This window comes from Gossypium raimondii, chromosome 9 (genome assembly GCF_025698545.1).
Source record: "Gossypium raimondii isolate GPD5lz chromosome 9, ASM2569854v1, whole genome shotgun sequence".
Classification (NCBI taxonomy): Eukaryota; Viridiplantae; Streptophyta; class Magnoliopsida; order Malvales; family Malvaceae; genus Gossypium; species Gossypium raimondii.
Genome location: NC_068573.1, coordinates 41,835,896 through 41,863,835, shown reverse-complemented (window position 1 = coordinate 41,863,835; position 27,940 = coordinate 41,835,896). Strand labels below are relative to the sequence as shown.

General features: G+C 32.9%; 3 protein-coding genes across 3 annotated transcripts; 2 read left to right on the top strand and 1 right to left on the bottom strand.

Moving 5' to 3' along the window:
• The first annotated feature begins 216 nt into the window (after window positions 1-216).
• On the top strand, window positions 217-1,991 carry LOC105799827 (NADPH-dependent aldo-keto reductase, chloroplastic). The gene is made up of 7 exons (XM_012630583.2): window positions 217-434; window positions 519-569; window positions 654-730; window positions 809-896; window positions 1,031-1,306; window positions 1,400-1,645; window positions 1,768-1,991. Exons 1-7 carry the CDS (start codon window positions 303-305, stop codon window positions 1,852-1,854), a joined length of 957 nt encoding a protein of 318 aa, XP_012486037.1. The 5' UTR covers window positions 217-302; the 3' UTR covers window positions 1,855-1,991.
• A 2,166-nt stretch (window positions 1,992-4,157) lies between these two features.
• Window positions 4,158-7,094, top strand: LOC105799829 (uracil phosphoribosyltransferase). The gene is made up of 12 exons (XM_012630586.2): window positions 4,158-4,401; window positions 4,510-4,617; window positions 4,714-4,792; window positions 4,881-4,939; window positions 5,062-5,139; window positions 5,247-5,328; window positions 5,468-5,516; window positions 5,727-5,788; window positions 5,985-6,052; window positions 6,406-6,461; window positions 6,557-6,604; window positions 6,690-7,094. Exons 1-12 carry the CDS (start codon window positions 4,267-4,269, stop codon window positions 6,739-6,741), a joined length of 876 nt encoding a protein of 291 aa, XP_012486040.1. The 5' UTR covers window positions 4,158-4,266; the 3' UTR covers window positions 6,742-7,094.
• Window positions 7,095-11,718: 4,624 nt separating this feature from the next.
• LOC105799832 (PRA1 family protein A1) lies at window positions 11,719-14,844 on the bottom strand. The gene is made up of 8 exons (XM_012630591.2): window positions 14,475-14,844; window positions 14,233-14,273; window positions 14,081-14,159; window positions 13,820-13,906; window positions 13,658-13,746; window positions 13,492-13,563; window positions 13,280-13,402; window positions 11,719-12,226 (listed from the first exon to the last, which is right to left on the bottom strand). The coding sequence occupies exons 1-7, from the start codon at window positions 14,630-14,632 to the stop codon at window positions 13,299-13,301; spliced, it is 630 nt and encodes a 209-aa protein (XP_012486045.1). The 5' UTR covers window positions 14,633-14,844; the 3' UTR covers window positions 11,719-12,226; window positions 13,280-13,298.
• Between the last annotated feature and the right edge of the window lie 13,096 nt (window positions 14,845-27,940).

Here is a 27,940-nt window from a genome sequence, read left to right as displayed (position 1 = left end):
TTTTTGGGCGTTACGAGGGTGCTAATTCTTCCTCGTACGTAACCGACTCCCGAATCCATTTTTTTGAATTTCGTGGACCAAAATCGTTGTTTTAATAAAGTCAAATCGCTTATTAAAAATAACCACTTTTTGAGGTGACCTGATCACACCGGATAGGTTTCATACAGAACTAAACCACCGGATTCCTGGACCAAAGCTGAAGAATCGTTATTCTCTCTTTTCTGCCAGCAAAATCATTGATATCATCGTCTCACATTTGCAATACCAATATCATAGTACCAGTTAATCAGTGTAGGGGAAAAATGGACGAGGGAACTGGACATGGACCTTTTTATTTTGAGCTCAACACTGGAGCTAAAATGCCATCTGTTGGTTTGGGAACCTGGAAAGCTTCTCCAGGTGTTGTTGGTGAAGCTGTCGTGACTGCAGTCAAGGTGCCTTTTGATTTCTACTTTCTCTTTCTGCTTTCCCTACGAACGATATGTATTATAAAAGAAATGGAGACATTTTTTTTGTAGGCTGGTTATCGACACATCGACTGTGCCCATGTTTATGATAATGAAAAAGAGGTAAAATTTTCCACTTTCTTTTTTGGGTTTTTTTAATATAATTTGATTTACCAATTTGTTCACAACTGTGACTTGAAAATGTAGATTGGGCTTGCATTGAAGGGACTGTTTTCTTCAGGAGTGGTGAAGCGCAAAGAATTGTTCATCACATCAAAACTATGGTAAAGTAAAACCCCAGATTTTATATTCAGGTTAAAGATGAATTCAATTCCATTTTTATTTTCCTTTTTTTTTGAAAGGTGTTGTGATCATGCACCTGAAGACGTCCCAAAGGCAATGATCAGAACTCTAGAAGACCTTCAACTTGACTATGTTGATCTCTATCTTGTATGTTTACCACTGAAACCATCAATGACAATATGCTATTTTAATATTTCAAAAAAAAAAAAAAAAAAGAAGAAGAAGAAAATATGCTATTTTAGTTCATTTTTTCCCCATTACCTTGACTTTCACAAATGTAGATACATTGGCCATTTCGTAAAAAGCCTGGCATGAGAGGATGGGACCCTGAAATGATGGCTCCCCTTTGTCTTCCAGAGACATGGGCTGCAATGGAGAGCTTGTATAAATCTGGTAAGGCTCGAGCCATTGGAGTCAGCAACTTCTCGACTAAGAAGTTGCAGGATCTGCTCAAGTATGCCAAAGTTCCTCCTGCTGTCAATCAGGTTGAATGCCATCCTGTTTGGCAGCAGCCAGGGTTACACAACTTGTGCATGTCTACTGGTGTTCATCTATCGGTATAACAACGCATAATCAATTTCGTTTCAATCATGTTATATAGTACAGAGACTCTTTACATTTGAAGCACATGAATTTGAATATTGTTGCAGGCATATTCCCCTCTAGGATCTCCAGGGTCTTGGATTAAAGGAGAAGTACTGAAGGAACCAATTTTGGTTGAAATTGCTGAAAAACTTAACAAGTCTCCAGCACAAGTTGCTCTGCGGTGGGGTATTCAGAGTGGTCACAGTGTCCTTCCGAAAAGTGTGAACGAGTCTAGGATCGAGCAAAACTTGAGCCTTTATGATTGGTCCATACCTCCGGAGATCTTCGCCAAATTCTCAAGCATCCATCAGGTAAAACATGCCTTTGTCTCATATTTGTGTTTTGCTGGAAAAAGAAAAAAAATGACTCATCATGTAAGGACGTACATGAATGCATACTATTATACTAAAGAATTCTCGATTCTCTTTCGCAGCAAAGACTCCTCCGCGGGGAATTCGCATTACATCCAACTTGTAGTCCTTACAAGAGCCTTGAAGAACTGTGGGATGGTGAAATATGAGATGATGCTGATTCTATTATGTTTTCGTTTTACTTTCTCTACACAAAAGACAAGGCAGGGGCAAAGTTTTGTCTTAGGAACAATGAATTGTTGGCCTTTTGATTGCTTATCGTCTAAAGAAATGAATTATTCCTTCAGATTTTAACTTTAAATGTCCAATTCCATGTTGGAATTATACACTCCAGGAATTTTACATTGTTCTTAACAGCTTTAAATTACAATGTTTGGAGAGAGAAAATTAGATAAAAGGGAAGCAGCTGAAACACCAGTGCTGTTATGAGCTCGATCACGTGAACAAGGCTCCAAAAACAACGAGCTTTCCACCACCTCCTTGACCTTGACCACTATTACCATGCTGATAATGGAAGTTATTCTGGAACGAGCTAGATGGGATTCCATGGCCATTAGCCTAAGGACTGAAATAGGGCGGTGAAAGAGGGACTCCGTAAGCATACGTAAAATATGGAGGTGGTGGAAATGCCCCATAGCGATAACCATAACCATACCAAGCACCAAAAGCAGGCGGAGCTGATGATGGTGGTTGAGTTGATGTTTTCAAAGATTGAGCTGTGGGTGTCGTTGATGCTTCCTCACAAGATGCTATAACACACTTGAGGTGAAGATCGAAGCAGCAAAGGGCGCATCTCTAATGCCAAGACGTGCATGTATCATTGCAGACCATGCACTTGCAGGCACCGATGGCTGCAGCCTCAAAGGATGATCCTTATGCATCACATGCCGCACTAAAAGAAATTATAGGGTGAGGTCCACTAAAGAAACAATAGGAAAAACTTTTACTAAAATATCTAAGAATTTAATAATATTTTTAAAGATTTATCAATATTTTAAGACTTTATCTAAATATATAAAGATTTAAAAATATTAATAAATTCTTAAATAAAACATATTTGTAAGTTGAAGCTGATAGTACAAGTGCCCGGCAAAATGGGCCCCGACTTTAAGCTACTATTTGGTTATGAAAGCCATATCTAATTGTTCTGCTTAAAGGTTATTACGGATCCACACTTTGCCTATGTTGGGGTTGTTTTATTTGTATGTTTGTTTGATCTCCTTTGGGTTGTTTCTTTCTCTTCTTTTTTGTTGTTTGTGTGCTCATAAGTCAATTATTAGGTTGTGGTCTTATAGACCTGATTTATTTTTTTTTGGTTTGAATGAAATAATATTTCATGTTTATCAAATAAATTAGATTAAAAAAAATCAATATTTGCTACTCCCTGTGTCCCATTAAATCATGTTTTAATTTTTAGCTACCAAAATCTTACCACTTGGATATTTTAGGGTAAACAACACCCATGGTCACTTTTGTTTATCTTAGGTTACGCTTTAGTCACTTATGTTTGAAATGTTACGTTTTAGTCATTTATGTTATCATGTTGTAACATTTTAGTCACTGAGCTATTAATCGTCGTTAATGGTGTAACGGTAAGCTGATGTGGCTCGTTAAATCATCATTTCAAACAAAATTTTAGGTTAAATTATACAATTGATCCCCATATTTTTTTCGTTTTAAGTAATTTTTTTTCTTTTGTGTTCTTTAAACTTTCCTCTTTTTTTTTCATTCTCTTTTGTTTCTCTCTCTGTTTTCATACCTTTCCCATTTCTTTTAACATATTAGGAAGTCGAATTGGCAATGAAAAAAGACGTACGAAGTCGACTGTCATCATTTGCCTATAACCAAAACCCATAAACCCATACCATGCTTCTTTTTTCACTACCAATTCGACTTCTTGGTATGTTAAAAGAAATAAAGAAGGTAGAAAAACAGAGGGAGAAGTAGAAGAGAATGGAAAAAAAAAAAAGTTAAAAGAACATAAAAAAAATTAAATTGCTCAAAACGAAAAATTATGGGGACCAATTGTATAATTTAACCTAAAATTTTTGTTTGAAATGATGATTTAACGTGCCACGTCAGCTTACCATTACACCATTAACGACAATTAATAGCTCAGTGACTAAAATGTTACAACACGATAACGTAAGTGACTAAAATGTAACATTTCAAACATAAGTAACTGAAATGTAACCTAAGGTAAACAAAAGTGACAATGGGTGTAGTTTACCCGATTTTTTATTCTTTAAATTTTATTATAAATAAGAATTTAAAAAAGATTTAATCATAAAAATATTACCTAAAAAATATTGAATTAAGAAACCCAAAGTGAAGTCTGCCTTAAAATTAAAGAAGAAAGTGTAGGAACGGCCCAAAGTGGCCTAAAATCTGATCCAAAGGTGGGAAGAGAACAAAATCGCCTCTATTTGGGACCCAAAAAAAGGAAAGAGAGGGTCTTATCTTGCAAAAGGCAAAACGAAAAAGGCAGTTCCAACTACTACACTTAAAACGTAAATTTGGGCGATTTGGGTTTGGCCAGAAATTTCGAAATCATCGGATGCATGGCTTGCCGTATTAATTTTAATCTCCGGTGTCCTTCCTCCCATACGCCGCGTTTCGTGCCCCTCAAAAACCCTACGCTCCTTATTCCTCCTTTTAAACCCCACTCCCATACCCACCCCAGCCATCCCTTTAAGGTGAAACTTCAATCCCCACCCTTATTTTATTGTATTCTTATTCTCTAACTTTAGCGCCATTTCATTCACCAAAATCTCCACTAATCTTCTCTTTTTCTTCTTTAAAAGCTTTCTATATCCACTTCTCGGTGGCTGCGGAGGCGACGGATGGGCTTTGTGACGGTCAATTCTCATATGGCCACCGAGGAAAAGCCTATTTCCGATGATAGAATGCTGGTGGGTTTTCTTCTTTACCTTTGGTTTCTGTTTTCCTAAATACGACGTAGTTTCTTGTTTTTGAGTTTGGATTTTTTTTAATAATGTTTCTTTAAGGTGTTTGTGCCTCCACATCCGTTAATTAAGCACTGGATTTCGGTTTTGAGAAATGAGCAAACTCCTTGCCCCATTTTCAGTGAGTTCTCTTGGAATTTAGATTATAATAAGCTTGTCTTGGATAGGATAAGATCTCAATATCAATTTTTGTTCTTTCTTTTTATCAGAAAATGCCATGGCTGAGTTGGGGAGGCTACTTATGTATGAAGCTTCAAGGGATTGGCTGGTAAGTTATTATGTTGTGAATGCCTTTCCTTTTTATGCTTTGGGAAAAATCATCTATGTTCATTCTAAATTGTTGTGGCATTTCTTGGAACTTATATGTATCTTTGGGTTTACTGCTGCCAGCCTACTGTAACAGGAGAGATTCAATCGCCAATGGCTATTGCTTCAGTTGAATTTGTCGATCCAAGGGAACCTTTGGCGGTTAGTTTTTGCTCCAGCTTTTTTATTCCTGATGTCTCTCTGAGTTGGTTGAGCAGAAAATTTTATGTTAAGTCAGTATCTAATACCTTTTTGTTTTAGTTTATCAGATTGTTCCAATCCTAAGAGCTGGTCTTGCTTTGGCTGAACACGCATCATCCATATTGCCAGCTACAAAAACATACCATTTAGGTAAGCTTGGTGTAAAAGCTACCAAGTTCTCCCCGTCCACCTCCCAGCCCAGCTTTTGATTCCTACTTGTTAGTTAAGACTGTAGCTTTTATCCCCTCACCTTCTTTATGACTGATTGCTTGTGGGTTCATGTATGAAGGGTTAAGCAGAGATGAAGAGACACTCTTGCCAAGTGTTTATCTTAATAAGTAAGAATTCACTTCACTTTTCTTGGTGTTGTGATCAATTGGAACTTTACCTTCTAGTTGAAGTAAACTGTAGCATTTTAGTTTGATTAGCTTGATTTCATCTTTTTGCCTTGCTTCAGTGCCCACTTAATTTCTTGTTAAGTCTCATTAGTGGCTGTTTACCGTTACTTATGTTATAGTGTGTGTAACTTATATTAATTTCATCTGTAGGTTGCCTGACAAATTTCCTGAAGGATCTCGAATATTTGTGGTAGATCCTATGCTAGCAACAGGTTCTAATCTTCATCCAACATATTGATATCTTATATTATATCCATCCTGTATAACTATTAAACTTTCTGGCATTTTCCCTCAATGTCAATATAATATACCTATTTTCCTTGTACCTGTGTATCTCAAATTATTACAGATGTGTGCTTTGCGTTTTAATTGTTCTACTTTAGCTAATTTTTGTGTTAAAAATTTTAGGTGGCACAATTGTGGCTGCACTCAACCTCATAAAGGAACGTGGAGTTGACAACAAGCAAATTAAAGTGGTAAATAATTTGGAAGAATCCTTTTTAGTTTCAGTTGTATTTACATTTCGGAAGTTCTTAGGTATACATGTTCGTTGTTAAATATTTCGGTTAATCACTAATGCATTTAGTTTATGATATCAAATTCTCATTGCCTCGGGCTAAAATGCGTATAAATAGTATCTTATATTGCTCGCTTGTTCAACTAATACATAGTTATATTAGAAGACCATGACCTCTTTTAGAAGTTTCTAGACAAAACTCTTAGGTTGAGCCCCTATTAGCGTCAAGCTTCAGCCATTAAATCTCCCACATACCAAGTATATGCAGACTACGGAAACACTTTACTAATGAAGTGTGCTGCTCTATAACAGATATCTGCTCTGGCGGCTCCTCCAGCCCTTCAAAAGCTGAGCGAGAAATTCCCTGGGTAATTAAATTCCGAATGTAGTTTCCATGTAGAGAAAACTTGGACAGTTTTATAGCATTTAAATGTTTTTTTTCTACTGGTTTTCTGATTTTCAGGCTTCATGTATATACTGGAATTATCGATCCTACTGTTAATGAGAAAGGGTAAGGTTGCTCTTTCCACCGGACTTGGCTTATGGTTGTTGTGAGAAGATTTTATATTTGACAACTGTGGTTTCGTTGGTGTCAGGTTTATAATTCCTGGACTTGGAGATGCAGGAGACCGGAGCTACGGTACATGATTGAAAAGCAAAGTCAAGGAAAAAATTATCTATATGCAATTTTGATTTGTTGAGCCTATCACCAAGTTGAAAGGGGTTGCTGAGCGTTTTTTTAGCTTAGTTTATTAGTGAATATGCTTTGCAGATTTGTTTACATTATGGTCAATGACTTGAGATTGTCTATTCTTAATTGTGTTAAATAAACTGTGTTCCACCGGTAAACAAGAACAAGCATTGGCATAGACATTTATATAAGCTTAAAGCCTTGAATCTACTCCTATTAAGTGGATTTAAGCAGTTGGAAATTTATTCTGCATAGAAACATATGGATGGATGTATATAATGAAGATATATAGTTTGCATTTGTATTCGTATATGACTTATATGATTGATAAGTTGAAGATGGATTATAAAGATAATATGTAAAGCACAATTAACTTTAAAATGGATTATGTATTTAATGTTTGAAAAAATAATGATGATCATGTTAGGCATGTCAATTGGGCAAGTTGGATTGTTTGTGCGACTTATGTACTTGGATCGGGTTGATTCGGATTTTGGATTACTTTGGTTCGAAATATTTTTGGGTGTCGGTTTTCAGTTTTGGACTGTTTAAGCTTTGATGATTGGTTTTTCAAAATGTGTTAGTTTTGGGTTTTGGTTAATTCGACTTGGGTTTGGAATAATTTGGTGATAGATTTAAACAATTAATCTGCTAGAAAGGTCAAGTTTTCTACTTGGACATATCTTAATAAAATTCCAGAAAACGACTTCAGATAGTTAAGTTAAAGAAAAACAAAGCGGCATTAGTTAATGTTACGGATCATCCTGCCATGACAGGCCATCACCACACTAACCTTTGAGCTATTATTAGCTTTTTTTCTCATCTGATTGCTAAGCATCCAACATACAGCTACCCCAAAACCCAGGCTGAAACCCCATCACCATTTTTGTGAAGAAACATACAACTTGTTTTAACAGTTGAAATGAAAAAGGAATTTAACAGCTTAGCAAAGCGAACAAAAGAAATAAAATTCTAAAGCAGAAGACAGTTCTGTACAAAAAATTCATGACAGTACAAAAGAGGAAACCGTAAATTCTAAGCAAACTATATAACATGCCATTAAAACAATCACCCAAAATCAAGTCATGTTCTATGCCTAAACTAATGAAGGTATAAATAGAGAGGGAAAAAAAAAACAGAAAAGGAAAATCAAACGCCAGTATATCCGCCGTCACAAGAGCAGCTGGCGTTGGTGCTGTTAGCGTCACCGTGTTGGGTTGGGTGTGTGCTGAGGCAACAGCAAACGAGGCCTACCAATAACATGAAAGCCCAAGCGGATGCAAAAGCTTGAACCCAATTCAAATAATGCTCCATACGTCTTCGTTTCTTCTGCTGCTGCTGCTGCTCATCATCTCACAACTTGAGGGTGCCAAGTTTTATGTCTCATTTAGGATTAGTTGGCTGTTTTTGTGTTCAAACTTGAAAATAAAGGATCTGTTGGGTGCTTAGACAGGTAAGAGTGAATCACATGGGTTAAGAATTGAAAGAAGGGGAATATAACCTGGGGCCAGCCTGTGATTTAACCCCCCACTCTTCTTTCTTTTTAAACCCACACGCAGGTTGATGGTTTTATTGGTTGTCAAATTGGAAACGCCATGTTCATACTGCATTCCATATATAAATGAGATCCTAATTCGACATTTAAAGATGTCTTTCTTTTTTATACTAAAGAAAATGTTTTCTTTTTTATTAAAATGATTGATTTAAGCATTAGATTCCACTTTAGTTGCTGTATTTGATCATTCTCTCCAAAGGAGAATATATAGTTTATTATAATGGGTAAAAGAGTCAGTCATGTCATACTGATTAATTGACAGTATCATCATGGTTATAGGCAAAGGGCAAAAGAAAGATTAAAAAAAAATCATTGGTTGCCTCAGGGGAACTCATGGTTGACAGATGCCAAAACAGGATGATGAGTAGCACAAATTACAAAATCATTAGGCAAAGCTTCCAGGCAATGAATTAAAGCAAGTGGTGTATCCCATTCTCACCATCACATTTTCATTGATTGATATTGGTTTTTAATTAATAGTATAAATACCAATGTTGACAAAAAAATTTAAAAACTAATAGGCATTTAATAAAACCTTATAAATAAATTATAGAAACGGTCACTTAACTATGTTTGTATTTTTATTTTGGTCATCTAATTTTAAAATTTTCAATTTAGGTACTAAAGTTTGTATCATCCTGTTTTGATTACACGCCGTTAAATTGATAATAAAAGTCATTTTCTAATGGTATAATAATACAGTAGTCATTAATACTTATATATTCTATCAATTTGATCTTAATTTTAAACAATTTAATAAATTTAACCCTTCGTATTTAAAAATTCTATCAAATTAATCTTCTAACTTCTTAATTATAGCTTTCAACTTTTAAATCATAAATATCCCACTTCTATAAATTTGTGAAACTAAAAAAAAAAAATTGGCTAATCCATCGCTCTTTGTTTCTTGAATCAAAAGCATGTCACATCTATAAAATAATTGTTTCTGACTAGCTTTTTGAGCGTCGCAGACATTCCAAGAAATAACCTTGCTCCCAATTTTCTTCAAACCCCAGACTTCACCACTCAAATTGTAGCACCACAAATTTTCATAATTTTCGACACAATCAACAATGTAGAATTCATGAAAGTTCAAGGTATCACCACCTCCTATCCCCCATAGCTCTGATATCTTCTTCTTAAGTGTTGTTGTAATTCCACACATGCAAAGGAAATCCATACATTTCCACCCACGTTGCTTTGTATTTCGACGAGAGTGATAGACTACAATCTTCAATTTCCATGAACCACTCCTTCACCCATAGCTACATTAACTCTTTGCTACATTTTGAGACTATAAATTTTACCACCAGTACCACTCTTTATTTATATTACAACTATGTTATATTTGCACAATTAGAATTTTTTTTCTTTTCTGAGTTTTACAAATTTATAAATGTGAAATGTCTCTATTTTAAAAGTTAAAAGCTTTAATTAAGAATTTTGAAGATCAAATTAATAAAATTTATAAATGTGAAGAGTTAAATTTATTAAATTATTTAAAATTAGGATCAAATTAATAGAATATATAAGTATTAAAGACTAAATATATTACTGTACCAATTAAGAAAACTTTCCGTTATCAATTTAACTGTGACAGAGCGAATACAAATTTTAATAACTAAATTGAATTTTTTTAATTTAAATAACTAAAACAATAATACGAATATAATTGAATATAGGTTACTAAAAAAACGGTGTTTGTCTGTCTATCTGTAACTTTTAGCTGTACCCTTCAAAAATGACTAAAAGTTCAGACACGTGGCAAATATTCCCATAAGGAAGTCAAAGAAACGGAGTTCCAAACAGGTGGTCTTAAAAGCCCCAGAATTGATGGCAATTTTGGCCTTTTTTTAAGAAGTTTTGGAATATCCAGAGACTTCTTACCGCAGAAGTTACAGTAGGTCAACTCTCATAAGAAATGAAAATTACAATTATCGCCCTTAGTTCTAAGAGAGATTTTCCGATTAAAGTTTCTAATTTTCGTTCGATTAGTCTTTTTAATGTGATATATAAAATCAGCTCAAAAGTACTTATCAGTCAGTAAAAAGAGATCATGAACAAAATCTTCTAAAACGCTTTCATTCAATGAAGGTTTATTTCATTAAATCAAGGGTCTTTGCACGTTTATTTTTCATTCAAATAAGTATGGAGAATATTAACAAATACAGACCGACAAAATTGTTGATAACGAAATATTCTAAACACATTGATTTTCATTCAATTGTAAAGAAATCATATTTATCATGGCTATGAAAAGGAATTCTTATTGGCCAAGATGACTGTAACTAGAGAGAATATTTAGATTTGGTGACGCCAGAATTTTGACCTTGTCAACCTTTAATGCACTGTGAAATCCAATCAAATTCCTGATGAAATTTGATGGTAGGTCCTGGAATGATAGGCTTACATGAGAATCTCTGAGAGAACTCAGTTGGCATGCTCATTTTCTTCCTTCAGTAAGGATGATAAAGTGGTGCGGAAATTTGACTATTATGGGGAGTTCTCAATCAAATCAGCTTACAACACTCTATGGAGCCAAAGATTCAACAAGAGTGATTGGTTAAATATTGGGGACAAGAAACCAAAAAACCTTTGGAGCCTGAAATTGCCTCTCAAACTTGTCATATTCTTATGGAAAACCTGAGAGAGAACTCGGGAGGAGGTCCATTAATGTGGAGACGCTTTGTCCTTTATGCAAGGAGAGGAGACTCTGAACACCTGTTTGTGCAATGTGACTTTCCTAACTCAGACGACCTGATCAGATTTTTCGATAACTACAACTCAGATGACCTGAAGAATATAAAGTCGTAGCACTTCACCTCTATTTTAAGAGGCATCTGAAAAGCTCATAATAAAGTGATTTTTAATAAAAGCATCCCCGAACCTCTCTCCACTCTTCACCGGATCAGGCAATTATGGTTCTAAATATTCCACACCCTTGGATCAGATGACCCCTCCCTCGTTAAGAGAACACACTTTTTGTGCTACGAAGATCCCCAAAGAAGAAGATGCAATTGATAGGTGGAATCTGGTACTTAAAATGGTGAATGGAAGGGAGAATGGCTACTTTAGAGCCGCAATCGATTTCAACAACAATACCATTTTGGTTTGTAGAAACAATGGAGAAACGTTATAGAAAGTAGATCAAAAGTCAATTGGAAACTCTACCCAGCATTCACTGACATCCAAAGTCTTTTACAGAGAATGGATTTAGTAATATCGGCCCAATATATGAGTGATATACAAAAGGAAGCCAGAATTGAGATTCAATAGCGTCTACGGTTGATCTATCGTTTAGCTGCCCGTGATATCTACTGATTGCATTTTTTGTACCCAAAAGAAAAAAAAAGGTTAATGTTGCAAAGCAAAATCTCCCTTCACTCTAACCAAGAAACTACTTCAATTAGCTGGAAATTAACGAGCATGTTTAACATCATTCACAACAAACATTCTTTCTAAAGGCACGATGTTTAAGACACTGCCTTAGCTTTGAACTCACACTATCAAGTACAGCTAAAAGAACCACTAACAGCCAGCTTTAGCCCACGAACCATGAGAACGTATTTGACCTAACTCGTATAAATTCTAGACTTCTTTTTTTTTTTTTTGGGGGGGGTGGGGGGTTTCCTTCCTTATGAGAGGGGTGTCAATAAAGATGTCCTCCATCGTCTCCAATATGGACTAAAAACAGAAATGATCTACTTTAGAGAAACAAAGAGGTTCTGAGAGTTTAGACCTTGTCCGTTACTGGTAAAGATTAGCAGCCTTCACTTCAATGCAGCCCCTCAGATTATTTTGTAGAAACATCAACTGATCAACAGCAGCTAGATGCAACCTTACAGTAATAGGGTGCAAGAGTTTCAGATCATCAGAACCATCCCTGCCTGAAATCAATGACAGCAGTAACAATCAGAATAGCAAAAATGGAACACCATGTACTCTTCCCTATGTTTAAGCCACACAACCCATATGCAAGAAGCAGACTACAAATCAAATGTTAGAAGGATTTATTTATACTATGAAGATAAAGGATTTATTTACTACATCGATATTTCAAGGAGAGTTGCTCTTTGACCCCTTTACACCAAAACTCAAGTATTTTGACAAGAGCCGGCACAAACTAGAGCAATAAATTAAAATTAATCCATAAGAAATTTTTTTACCACATCCAAAGCCACTGTAGTGATTTTAGAGAATTAAACCCTTTCTGGTTGTGTAACACATACAGTAAATTTCCTTTTGACCACTATGCTAAGTATCATCATGTAGAACCCCAATGGCTGTGACCCAAAGCATTTACTGACAGCTAAAGAGGACCCAATTGCAGATCTCTACTCAATTTAATGCTGTTAAGCCTTTTAGCTAATAGCAATGAGATTTTTCAAGAGAATTTCTCTCCAAGGAAGTGACTCAAAGCCTTCAGCAACAGCTAAAGGGAACTAGTTTGAAGCTCCCTATATTATTCCATTTGACAGCAGAAGAAATTGTTTTAACAAACTAGTCTTTAACTCTTAGAGTAAAAAAGCATCATTTCAATTGCAAAGTTTCCCTACTTGGATAGAATTAAAGCACTAAAAGATACTTATAGTTATAGACACTTAGGAACCAGTAACCTATACAGAGAAGGTTTCGTAACATCATGGACAAGTTAAACAGATGAAAGAATTTCGAATAGAGACCAATGCACTACTGTGCATATCATGATTGTAACTAAAAGGTCTACAATCTTGGAATATATAAGAGTAACATGTGAACATATAAAATATTTGATAATCAAATAAATTAAGAAGGTGAACTTAATCAGCAGACTAACAGCCGAAAACTAGAGAAGTAAAACAAGAACAATGGTACTAAACTTTTAATCAAGTAAAAAACACTAATAGAAATAGGATAAAGAAACCAAAATCCAAAATAATATTTGATGTAGATATACTCACACACTATAGACTATGCAAGCTACAGCTCACTGTAATTACGCCAAACTGCACGAAATTCCTCTCGGAAAGTGTTAAGACGAGCCTTCAGGTTAGGTGTTCTAAAACTTGCATGGAGGACAGTAGCTGTAAAAGAGAGAGTCTGTGTTATATAAATAGGATAACATGCTTCAAGGAAGAGAGGAGGAGGAAAAAGACAAAAGGAGGCAACTTACCAAGAAGTGCAATAGCCAGTGCCCATAATACAGTCAAGAGACCACATGATACATACCAAAGGATGAAGCTCACTGTAAATAGATGTGTAAAATTAGTTTCTCACAATGGAAAATGGATCGGTTCTGCTTTACATAGAAAGAAAACATTTCTGAAGCAAATTGATACCAGAAGAAAATATGAAGACAAACACCCAACGAGGTCGACCACATATGTAAATCGCTCTTTTTGCTGAAGGACGCCCACGAATAACAGGTCTGGCAGTAAAGAAATATTTAATAACCAAATCAAGAACATACATCCTAAAGACACAAATATATATAAACTTACGTAAAGGGAGGCCTCATCTTAGCTGCTAAATGTGGAGAGAACTGCCTCACAGTTCTTGTCACCTTCTCACTAAAAGTACTAGCAAAGCTGCACTAAAAAAAACAATTGTTAGCAGCCACGGATGAGAAAACTAAATCTAACCATACAGCAACAACATTCAATACTAGGGTTCATCCTTCCATTTCAAAGATAACACTCAAACAACAACCTCAGGGACTTAACATCAGAACACTAGCAAAGAGGAGGTCTAACACAGCTTACCTATCATTCAGAAAAGCAATGCTAAGTGCTGTCAAAATAGCAGCTAAAATAGCAAGCGGTCTCCTCAAGAATCCCAAACCTACAAAATCACAAATTTTTTTTAAAATATAGTGCAAATAAAATTGAGCTCACTGCTGGTTTCTTCTACTTACCGAGAATGAGAACAATCAGAATGAAATAATTAGAGCGATAGCTGCCAGGGAAAAAAAGCATAAAATTCAAGTGAGAAACTAAAAGAAATGCTACAATTTGCAAAAAGCACATGCACGGCCAATATTCAAGATTTCCCTCTATTTCGAACATTTTCTTTTCGTTTCTTTTTCTTTTTCTCGGAAACCAAACAGTACCAGTCAAGATTCAAACTAATCCGAAGAAGAAGAAGAAGATAATTTACTAGTAGAGATTGCATTTAATGCGGCTGTTCCATTTGACGTATGACCGAGGGATGGTGAAGCGGGAGAAGAATTCGGAGAGAGGTCGCGGCGGTGATGACCAGTCAACTTCACGAAGAGCGTCGATCAGATCCTCGGCGGTAACGTTTCCCCAATCCATTCCTCAACGTAACCCTAGAAATTAACAATATTAGAGGCGAAAAAAAGAGAGGAATTTCTTAAGAGGAAGTGAAGCTGAGGGAAACAAAATCGAGAAATGAGTGAAGGAGGGAAGAGGAGGGCCGCTGGCTGAAGCGTGTTTTGTTTGACAAGAGTGTTTAGGAGACACCTGGGAAAAAATTGAAAAAAGGTTCAGCGTCAAAGAATTAAGTCAGGCTTGAATGAAATAAGAAAAATGTCTGAGCCCGGGTTCGGACCGGGTACCTTTACCGTGCGAGACTAGCGCGATAACCAACTGCACCACGCGGGCTTTTTACTTAAATATATATTTTTTAAATTTAAATACTTAGGTTGTCAGTTAAATTAATTATTAAAATTATATATTTTTTATTTTTATTAAAAATATTTAAATATATATACAAGTAAAAATACGGTCAACGAGTCAAAATACGGGTAAAAAACGGGTCGAGCCTGTCAGTCGCGTCTGTCAAATGGGCACGACTAATCGAGCCTGTCAAATAGGCGCGACTAATCGAGCCTGATAGGTAGGCACGAATGGTGCTGTTGCTGCCCCCCTCCCCCGCTCCATCTGCTAGCAGCTGTTGCTGTTGCTGCTGTCCCTTCAATGGGAAAAAGTTGCAAATGGGGGACCTTATAAGCATGGTCCCCCAAACCACATTCGGAAGAGAGAAAAAAAAGAAGAAGAAAGAAAAAAAAGAGTAATGTATCATTTTAATAAATAATTTTGTTTATAATTTAAAGGGTTTAAAGAGTTTATAATTTTGTATGAATGTATTTTTTTTTTGCTTTTTATAATTATTTTAAAATTAATTTGTTAGTAATTTAGGATTATGTTATAATTTTTGTGTTTGTAATTATTTTAAAATTTATTTATTAGTAATTTAGGGTTAAGTTATAAATTGTTGTGTTTAATTTAGTATTTGGTGAGTTTAACATATAAGTTTATAAAAAATTAAAAATTATTTCATTTTGAAAATGAATTTGGACAAATGATGTTTAAGCTCTTTTAATTTTTTTAAGTTATTGTTAAGTATTGGTATGTTAATAGTTGTTTGTTAACTCATTTAATTTTTTTTATATCAACTTGGATATCAATTTGTCCAAGTTTAATCATAACACCCACAAATATCAATGTTCAAAGCTAAATGCATGTACATGAATTTATTTTATACATGAACATATTGTTGGCATAAGTAATTTAAGGAGAAAATTAACCTTGACAGATTGTGTAAACATTTTTTCAATCTATATTAGTTATGTGTTTTGTGATTTTTAGTAATGTATTTTTTAAAAATAATTTTATAGTTATTTTACTAGTAATTTATGATTAGGTTATATAAATTGTTAGTGTTTAGTTTACTATTTTGTGATTTTTAATGTAATTTTTATATAATGTAATTTTATTTGATTTTTATTTATTTAACATTTTATTGATTTATTAAAATGTTGATTAAATTTGTTGTTATATAATTTTATAGGTTGCTTGAAATAAACTACTCGGGTATGTATCTGTTTCTATTTTTATTTTTTAATTAGTATGTTTTTATGTTTAGATAGTTTATATTAATTTTAATTATATTATTATTGTAATCTAATATAAATTTTTTTATTGTAGGTAAATTATGGGAAATTATTATATATTTATCGTGTTTTGTTTCGAAATTTGAAATAATTTATTGTATTTTTAAAACAAATTAAATGAATTCATTTTTTAATTGCGATTTAAACAAATGGGTTCTTTGATTAATAATAATCACATATCAAGTACTATTACTGATATGGTAATAAAATTTTTATTTGATACTCATGTTATTTGCTGAATTAAATTATATTGTATTAATTATTTTGCTAATTTAATAATGTCAGGGTTCGTACTGCGTATTGAGGGGTCGTGTTAATAGTGTAGGGTTTCTGCCAAATGAACGCCTAATACCATACTTAGAGTTAGCCGGGTTCAGATCAGCAGCATTGATCTGGACTTTTGATCTGCGATACAACTTGATTTCTGCTTTAATCGAGCGATGGCGTCCGGAGACCCACACATTTCATTTTTTTGGCATTTTATTTATCAATTTTTTTTTGCAATTTAAATAGTCAACTTTGTATTTATATAATGACTTTTTTGCCATCTTATTTATCAATTTTATGGTTTTTTTTATTATTTTACAATTTCAATAAATAAACTTTATACTAACTATGTAAGTCAAATTAGATTAATTGCAACAAATTGTAGACAAATTTGTGATTCAATCCTCTCAACATGTAATGAACTACATCTCAATTTCTACCCGAATGAGATGATTGTCCAACATGGTAGTTTCGGAGCGGGCATTTACTCTGATTATGACCGGCTAATCTACGTACACCACACAGCTTCCCGTCGGATTTCTCCCTAATGTCCATTTCATTATGGATTCTAGATGATTGCGGACGACCTTTTGGGTTCCTATGCAACCCTTTGTCTGGAACAAGCTCGAAAGCCGTCGAAGGTACCTCCCAAGTAGATAAGTCAGGAAGCACGGGGAACTCGTTCTCCCATACACGCAACGTGTGTTCGACGGTGTACACTTCATCGATAAACTGTTCTACATTGAGCAAAACTTTAGCACAAACTGCCACGATATGTGCACATGGATAATGAAGTGTTTGAAACCTCCTGCAGTCGCACTGTCTGTTTCGGAGATTAACTCTGTAGGACCTAGGTGGTATATAGGGTCGACGACCGATGGTCTCTATAACTCAAAACGTTTCATTACGTTGTGAATATACTTCTATTGTCGTCGACCTCGCCATCCGACAGTTTGCAACCATTGCATCCCTAACATCTTCGACAAACACGTATCCCGCCTCCATCTGGTTGACTTGTTGCTGACCCATTCTTGGTATCAAGGTAGCCAACCTATAAAACGTAGCTGAGAAGACAGATGAAATCGAAAGATGTTGTGTTTTTAACAACACAGCGTTGATCCCCTCCACCAAGTTTGTAGTCATTTGACCATAACAAAACCCCTCATCAAAACTTTGAACCCATTCTACGGCTCCATAGTACCCAACCACTGTCGGAACGATGTGTTCATTTGACCCTCCATGTCACTCTCAAGTCGGGCCATTTTTGACGAAAATGTGTGGCTCTAGCTCGTGCGTTGCATATGTATTAAGAAAATATAAGTTACAATATTGCTCTAAAACATTAAAACTTATATTGAAAAGATAAGGTAATTCTTTACTCATTCTCACAACTTGTCTCTTCCAGTCTGCATTCTTATAATCTCGCTGGAAGTTAGTCGCGATGTGTCAGATGCAGTAAACGGATATCCATGGTACACTGGAACGCCTAATGGCTGCAATTAATCATTTCCCTCTATAGAAGATGATACAAATATTATCGTTGCTAATAACATACCTCCGCAGGTTGGTAAGGAAGAATTCCCACGATTCTATGTTCTCCTTATCGACGATGGCAAATACTATCGGGAGCACGTTCTTGTTGCCGTCTTGAGCAACCGCAAGAAGTAGGATCTGTATATATTTTCCATATAGCCAAGTTCCATCTACTTGTACAAATGGTTTGCAGTGGGGAAATGCGCTCACACATAGATCAAACGTCTAGAACATCCGATGGAAAATTCTTTTTCTCAATTGTAGTTGGTCATCCGGCCAGCAATAAGGTCGTGTCTACAACTCAATGACAATCTCTGGCACGTGCTCCCTCATAGCGACTATCCATCCCTGTAACTCATTGTACGATGTATCGAAATCTCCGTACAATTGCTCTATTACCATCTGTTTATCTATCTATGCCTTCCTGTATGATGCTCGATACTGGAATCATGCTTGTATTTCGGTAATTAGTACCGAAACTTTAATGGTCGGCATGTCTTTCACCATTGGCATGATGCACGTACAGATAGTTTTGGAGTCAAGTTTTCGATGATCTTCTGTCATACATGTTGAAGTGCATATGTGAGGCCCAATAAATTTTCATATCTCCCACATCTACGACTTCTTAATAAATACAGCTCATATACGCCAATTGCAGCCTTCTGCCGACCTCAAACACTCTCTAATATATAATGTTGGTTTAAACACGATGACTTTGTAGTCTACTGATATATTCATGCTATACCGTTTAATGGCAAATACGCATTCTTCCTTACTTTCGAATATTTGGCCCACGAACAACTCCTCAGGATTAGAATATACGACCATCCGGTAAGCAGGTAGTATTTTAGGGTACTTCAAAAACTCGGCTGCCCGCGCCGCATCGGGGTCTATCCGAGACATGTGTACCTCAGGATTATTGTGTATCACATTACGACGAATTTAATTTCTGACTGAAGATTCGTTAACGTTTCCATCCTCATTCAAGCCTTCGTCGTCAATATCATCCGGGGCCTCGTCCACATCAGGGTCACTCTCACTATCGACTTCGTGATCAACAAGATCACTACTATAGTATACATCATCACCAACCACATCAGTCTCGGGTGCAACATTAAGATCAATATCGATCCCGTGTATAGTTGATTGACTATCAACATACTATATCGGAACCACCATACACGGCTCTTGAACTCCATCTTCTTCACCTCATGGTGTGGGATCTTCAGTTGCCTCCACACCAGCTAACTCAGCAAATAACTGAATCGGTGCATTTTGGTTGCTCCGAGTCCCACAATAAAGAGCAACCATTGTCTCCACGTCTTCATCATCTACAAGTTCCATTTCGGTAAATTTTATTGGATCCATCGAAACTGGAAACTTGTAGAAAAGTTTTGATATCCATCTCCCATAGCGTCTATAAATTTTTTCACTAATTTTTTCCTTCATATCATCAAACGAGATACTTCTATTAAATCTCATTGCTACTTGTTTGCGACATTCAAATATACATCCCACGGTTGTCAACATTTTTCCATCGAAATAAACGCATACAAAAAACTGATTCTCCATATTCAATACTAGATCTATTAAAAAATTCAAAATTCTTAAAACAGTTTTGAAATGCAAAAAAAAATATATAAAATTTTTAATGCAAAATTTTTCATTCAGAAGCTAACAAAATTAATAAGCTAACAAAATAACTTTCAAATAATAAAATTATTAACAAGACTCTACATTCTATTTAAAAAGAAATAAACCAAAATACATTATCCTTCTTCTTGTTTTCCTTTCTTTTTTTCTTCTCCCTATCTTCTTATTTCCGTTCTACTAAATTTTGTGTTTGTTCCTCTGCTAAATTTTTTGTCTGTGCTCATTTGATTTTCGGGGGTATATATAGGGGAAAAATAAGCAACAGTGGGCCCCACCATTCGCGCCTCTGAGTTAGGCACAACTAGTCGCTCCTGTCAGATAGGCTCAACTAGTCACGCCTGTCAGATAAGCTCAACTAGTCGCGCCTCTGAGATAGGCTTAACTAGTCGCGCCTATCAAATAGCCGCAACCTGTATTTCGTATCTATACCCGGGTTATATACTGATCCGAGAAAAAGATTAATAATATTTTATTAAATAAAAATAATAATTTTAATATAAAAAAATAATTTGCGCCTGTCAGATAGGCTCTATTAAAGAAAATATATAATTTCGGTAATTAATCTAGCTGATAACCTATTTAGGTATTTAATTTTTAAAAAAATATATTTGGGTAAAAAACTCACACCACGCAGAAACCACACTCTAGTGATCCAATTATAAGTATTATTAAACTTATAGATATAGCTCTCAGAGAGCCAAGTACCAATTCGCACCCCCTCTCATGGTTGGAAAAGCTTTATATTTCCAAGCGTTAGAGGTTTCATGTTAATGTAATCATCATAGATGAGTAGTTGAGTCTTTATTTCACTCATAAATTTCCTGGTATTTAAAATTGGTAGGAAGGTTGGCTCTTATAACCTCATGTGTTACGAGATTATTCGAGCAAAAGATCTAATCTATATCTTTAATATCAAGTCTCAATGATTGATTATTGCGCCTCAAAGCTTCCATTTCCTCTTGCTAGTGATGAACTTGTCTCGATTTATATTTCAAGCGTGGGTTACGCCCTTAAACTTTGGCATGTAGGGAAGAAGAAGCTTCATCTTATTGGCTTTAAAATTGAGGTGGGGGACATCGGCTTGTTATTAGTCGTGACACATTATGCTTGATTCAGTTGTTGGATTCGAATATAAAATGATATATTCCGTTGTTGAAGTAACTTATTTTTTCTATATTATTTTTTCTTTTGAAAAGGAAACGCAGTGATAAAATTATTTTATAAAAATTTCGATAGCATTTTTGTCTATTTTACGTAAAAATCCTCTACAAAAATTTAGATTTCACAATATATTCACATTCATATAATCTCACAAGTCAATTCCCAACACTTCGATTTCTCAAAACATACCAATAAACTAGATTTCTACGCTTTACTATTTCCTCAAAACGTTAGTTATAAAGTACTAGTAAAGAAAACATAATGAAAATATTTAATTCAGTTTACGACACAATATTATATATATACAAGCCTAGGTACATGAAATTTATATCAACTATAAAGTAAATTTTCACCAACATTATTTGAGCTGATATTCGGTTCTTCGGATGCTACTAGAATGACCTACCGAACCTAATCACCTGCGCATGGAAAAATAGACAAACCACATATTGAGAAATTTTTATGATCAGTAGTGCTGATATCATATAAATCATTACATAAGTATTGGACATAAATTAATTGATAAAAATAAATTAAAACATGATTATAAATATCATTAATAATATCACAATAAAAGAAAAATCTAATACTAATAAACTTTAATATTACGATATTGACAAACCGAGTAAAAAAAAGTTTTTTTATCAAATTCGAAATCATGTTATTAATTTAATTTGCACAATATGAAAATTTAAATAAATTCAACTTTTTTTTGCTTTTCTTTTAATTTAGACCTCGTACTAAAATTTAGACTCATAACCAGATACATGAATCCACCACCCGGAGTTGTTCGGCAATGATGGCTATCAGAATAGTCCACGACCCTCTGGGAATTAGGGCTGCCCACAACCCTTTGAGAATTGGAGCTAACAATAATAAAAATTGACCAATTTGATCTTTCCTCCCTCGACCCTCTGGGAATTAGGGAGATCTAAATACTCTTATATAAAGACTCTGTGGCATGCCAACATATCTGATTTAGACTAACTTAATATAGCGGAGTAAAAATCAAGTTTCATGATCAGTTTCAGTTCAATTCTATTTTCATATTATTCTCATTTTAATTTCATTTCATTTTCAAATCATATATCACCTAATGAAAAATTAGGCTTCCAATACAAAATATACTACACATTTGCTTGTCCAACCATTTTAAATCTTAATATTCAAATTCAACTCGAAATCGTGAATTTACTAATTTTATCATTGAAATCATAGTTTTCAATTCAAAACATAATTTTTAAATACTAATCAAATTATTCGAATTCATGAAAATAAAATTTATATAGCTAATCATAGTAAAATAAATATTAAAAAAATATTATGTAATGAAAATAAAATATTAACACAAACCGAAGTTTTAATCGCTTTACTCATTCTCTTCGCCTTTCTCCTTTAAGATGCTCACTTCGTTTTTAGCTACAATAGAAGCAATTGGATACAAAACAATGTCATATCTATTCTAATACTAAAACTAATTAAAACAAACTTAAATATGCATGGTTAATCAAGTTTCCTAGTCCAAAATTCGCATTCCTTTCGACTCGATTATTTGTTTTTAATTTTGTCTTCACTAGAATACTCACTGCTTCACAAGCTATCATTTAGCACCAATATTACACAAAGTGGCTAAGGTTCTCTACTTTCCCTGTACCATGGTCAAATGTATCAAGTAAACTTTCCATCCGTTTTTTTTTCTTCTTCACACTTCTAACAAACTAGAATTCATCTTCTAATCGTTTCCTATCCAAAAATGTATATATTTCACTTAAGTTTTCTAAGTTTTCATCCATGTCATTTAATGACAATTTTCAATATACTTGATAAAATAAAAATTACTGGTATATATATATATATATATATGTAAAACATGGTTCAAAGATTCAAAGTCTATGAAAATTTTGAAGAAAAACCATACTTTATACTTGAACTTGAAGGAAAATGATGAGAGAAAATTTTTTCTTCCCCTTTGTTTTTGTAAAAGAATGAAAGATGAACATCTTTCACTCTTTTATGTATTATAATATTAATTAATAAAATATTATTTAAAAGCCATCATGAAACAATTGATTTTTTTAGTAATGGTAAAATTGTCATTAAGTCTTTTCCATCGAAATAAAATTAGGATAATTGCACTTTAATCTTTATACTTTCTCAACTTATTTAATTTAGTCCCTAACTCGATATTAAAATTTTAACTTAACCACATGATGCTACAAATAATTTTCTATGTTTTCATGTCTGACAGTTTCTTTTAAAAGTGATCATAATTTCTTATACTACTATTTATTTATAAATAACTTATTTATGGACTTTTACCATAAAATTATTATTTTGTAAGTGGGGATGTTACATTAGTTCTTTTATTGTACCATTATTTTGATGAAGTTGATCATAATAATATCAGTATTGCTATTCATGTATTAGATTTTGCTGGAGAATTTAATCTTTCATATCTCTTATTTATTAATGTAGGGAAGAAGAAGCTTCATATTATTGGTTTTAAAATTGAGGTGTGGGACATTAACTTGCCATTAGTATCATTATTTTGATGAAGATTGTTGTTCATGTCTTAGATTTTGCAAGAGAATTTGATCTTTCATATATATCTTTTTATAAATGTAATTTTAAAGTTGCAAAGAATAAGGTTTAGCATTCCGTCCGTTTGATTTTTATACCCAAAATCGAATAAACTAAATTATCCATATAAACCTGAATTGACTTAGGAGTAAAATTAAATAAATCGAACCAAAAATTCTAATTGAGGTACTTATAATTTTATTTTTTAATTTTTTCACACAATTATCTTCTTTCTTCAATTTAGTATATCATGGTACTTTTAATTTTATTTTTATTTCAAGTTCATATTAAAAATTTAAACCAAACAATTTGGATGAACTCAAAAACTATTTGTTTTCTTATATGGTGAATATACAATTTCCATGTCTTCTATTGTTATTAATAAGTGTATATCAATTTGGGTCTTTTTATATATTAAATAAAAAATTAAACTATTAATTCGGGTTTTAAAAATTAATGGGTTTAGGCTTTTAAGAGTATTAAGTTTTAATAGGTATTTGGGTTTAAGGTTTAAATTTGGGTTTGGATATGTAAATGGGTTATGAGCTTTTGGTCTTATAGGTTATGGCTTATTTAGCTTAAAATGTCAAAACCGAAAATCGACCAAATAAACTAATTAAATCGAACATAAAAATTGATTAAACCGAAAAATCGAATAAATTCGATCTTTTCAATATTGAATTTTTTTGCACACCCCTAGTAAAGAATAGTTGGGAGTGGAGTGAAGATTTCGGGTTAATTTGTTCTTCTAATGCGGGTATCAACTAGACCGGAATAGACTCCGAACTTACATTGATTTGCCTAGAAACAGGCAAGGCTATTGAAGATCTCGGAGGATGGCTAGTCTCAAGTGCAAGGGTCAGCCATAGAGTTCAACCATTTTCATTTTTTAACCCAATGTGTAAATGTATTTATTTGTAGAGTTATTGTGAGGGAATTGGGGTTTTAACATGGGTCAAGTGTACCCTGTTCGGAATGTTGTAATGTTCTCATTTCTGTCATTAAAGAATGAGAGATGGTGGTGTGAATTTTGTTATAGTTGTACCAAGTGTATTGACTATCAAATCAAATCGTTGTGCTCATGGGTTGGAACACAGATTAAGAAAATTAATGGGCTCGCTGACACTGAATAACATCCATTTAGTTCGCGATGAAAAATGCATATAATATTATTCAAGTTCAACTGATTCGCCCGCATCTTACATTTTCATTTTATTTAATGGTTAAAATATTTCAAGATCACTTCATTCAACTTTTCGCATATTTAAATTTAAATTTTTATTTTTCATTTTAATTTTTTTCAAAATTTAAAATTAAGATTTAATGTTAATATTGTTAAAACCATGTTATTAAATTTAAGTTTATTATGTCATTTGAATATATCTTCTTTTAAAAACACACCAATAAATTTAATAAAATAATAAATCAACTGTGTTAACAATCAAGCCTTAATTTAAAAATTTTAAAAATAAATAAATTAAATTCTTAAAAATAAAATAAAAATATAAAGTTAAAATTTAAATTTGTGAATACTACAAGTGGGGCTATGGTTTTCAAATGTGGTTGTAGTTTAATAACAACTATAACATGTGTAGGGTGTTATTTTCTAAGGACCACTATATATTTTAATTGATTTAGCTTTTAGTTTTATTTTTATATATTTTTATTTTTTAAAATAAAATCTACTGATGAAGAAAATTTTATTGTTCAATAAGTTTTCACTTTTAAAAGTTTTTATTTAATCTTGTGGCATTTTTCTAGTCTTACTTATACGTGTAGTCTTGCTTTTACAAGTGATTTTAGGATAATTTTGTCACCGTCCTCTCTAGTTTGATGGATGCTTGGTTCTTTTATCGATTTTTTCTTGTTGCTTTGGACCATCCAGGGTTGATTTCCTTTTCGCATTAAGTGTTTGCAATCACTTCAAATAAGTCGTGCTTGAGTTGTGACAGAGCCAATTGCCAATGTGTCATAATGTTATACTAATGTTGAGGTTGAAGCCTTTGTAGTGTTGATGGAACTTGGTTTTCATAGTATATGACAAGTGTGTTATTTTCTTTTTGATTTGTATGATCCCATTCATAAAATAAACTACTAAATTTCCCTTTAAAAAATAAAATAAAATATTGTATTAATTATATAAAATATTTTAAAATTTAAATCAAATCAAAATAATTAAATAAAATACCTGTGGCATTATTGTAGATTGTATGTTGAAAGATAGTCCACATAATTTTTTTGTAAAATAAATAAATAAATAAAAGACCTATGGCATTATTTTATATTGCACGTTGAAAGATAGATATTTCACATAATATATTTTATTGTAAAATTAATTAAATAAAAGACATTGCATTATTTTAGATTTTAGATAGATAGTCCACATAATAATATTTTTGTAAAGACTTTGGTTATATATATTTGTTTCTTTTACTTGTGGGATGCACAAATTTATTGTAATTAAAATAAAATTTTAAAATATTTTTAATATGTTTTAAATAACATTTTGACTTTAAAATTTAAGGTTTAATTTTAAAATTTTGTGAATGAAAAAAATATTGAAACAATTTGTCCCTTATTTAAGAGTTTAATCTAATTTGATTCCAAATTTAATTAAGGCTTAATACAATTATTAGACATCATGGGATATAATAATTTAAAAAAAATCTATTTTCTGTCACATTGCAAGGGGTGGATAAAAGCTTTTCCATATTTTTACAAAATTTTTAGGTTATAAGAGATTAACAAAAATGTGAAAAGGAAGAACAATATTTAATTAACCCCGAGAATTAGTTGCAGAATCCCACAAAGCACAAATAGACAGGAACGGGCATTTGATTTTGCAAGTCAATGAGGACAGCACAAAGATCAGCATTGCTTTTAGTGCAATGTGAAAGCAGTCAAATTAGTTGCTCGAAAGTCTTTCCGTGGATTCTTAGTCGCCGGCGGTCTGGAAACGGGATAATTATTAAGTACCTCTGGACTAGCCGACAGTCATGAATGATGCTGTTTAGTAGTCGGGTAGACACGCGTAATATTGGCAAATGGGTAGGTGAGTTGGACTTTTTGCAAGTCTCGTTTATAGTTATCTCTCAATTTTGATCTAATTTTGATATTAAAAAAAATTTTACTCCCCTCGAATCCAAACCTCAAAATTAATTGTTTGCTTAATTTTAATTTAACTCGACTCGATTTTATTATAAAATTATGATTAATTAAATTAAAAATTGACAACACTTTCCATTTAAATTTATTGTGTTTTTTTACTTTAAATTTGTTGTGTTCATAGTTTACGTTGTATTATTTAGTTATTAGTGTAATAATATAGGAAAAAAATCATCTATTGCCTGTGTTAAAATAGTTAGACATAAACTAAATAATAATTAATATAAATATAAACTTTAAATTAAAAAAATAAAAGCTCTTGTAAAAATAAGAATTCTAAAAAGAAGCAAAAATTTTCCTCTCCTTTATTAGAAATAAGTTATGGAACTAGCTAAAGATTGCCAACTAAATTAATTTATTGTTAACCTATATACTAAAACATTATAAAAAATTATTTTTACGTTTCCTTGTATAATGGTTTTTACAATAATAATATGAAAAAAATAATTACGAAAATGAGATGAAAAGAAAATTATTTACGAGAATAGGTTACTTTAAACAGTAAAAAATTGGTGTCGCCAACTTTCATCACCTATAAAAACAATATTTTATTTAAAAAGGGATGACGCCAAAATATCGGGCGGCACCTTATTTTAATCATGACTTTTAACTTTCTTTCTTTCTTTCTTTTTTTATTTAATTTTTATACTTTAGTTTTATAATTTTATAGCTACAAGTGGGGTGGTTGTGGTATAATTTTAAATTTTATACCTTTATAATTTAATTTTGTATGTTTTTGAATTTAAGAAGTTAACTAAATTATTTAATATTAAACTCGATAATCAAATTACTTGCTTCAAGATCAATCATTTATCAAATTCTTGTGCAAAAAAATTAATAAAATCATCAATTCGATAATTTATATGTGGAACATATAATATTACAGTAATTCGATATAAAATAAAAATAGTTGATACAAATTTAAATTTTAAATTAGAAATATAAGTAAAAAAGCAAAAAATTTCTTTTCTTTACTAAAATAAATTATAAAATGATTAAATATTACTAACTGAATTAATTTATAATTAATCCATGAACTAAAACATGCTAAAATTAATACTACTTTTTTCTTTTTATGTTTACGCATTGCTATTAACACTAATTTTAATTTCATTAAAACCAATCTCACGGATCAACGAAATAATGTACCCTTAACAAGTTTAAAACGTGCTAGCTTTTGGTAGGCACGAGGATATTGTATAAAACAAAAGGAATCTTCGGTAATGGTTGCTGATGATGATATATGGCCGTCGTCTAGTAAAGAAGACCAAGATTGACTTTCCAGACTCAGACTCATGACAGCCAATCACGCTGGATAAGAGTCCAACCTAACTTTCCATTCCCTTTC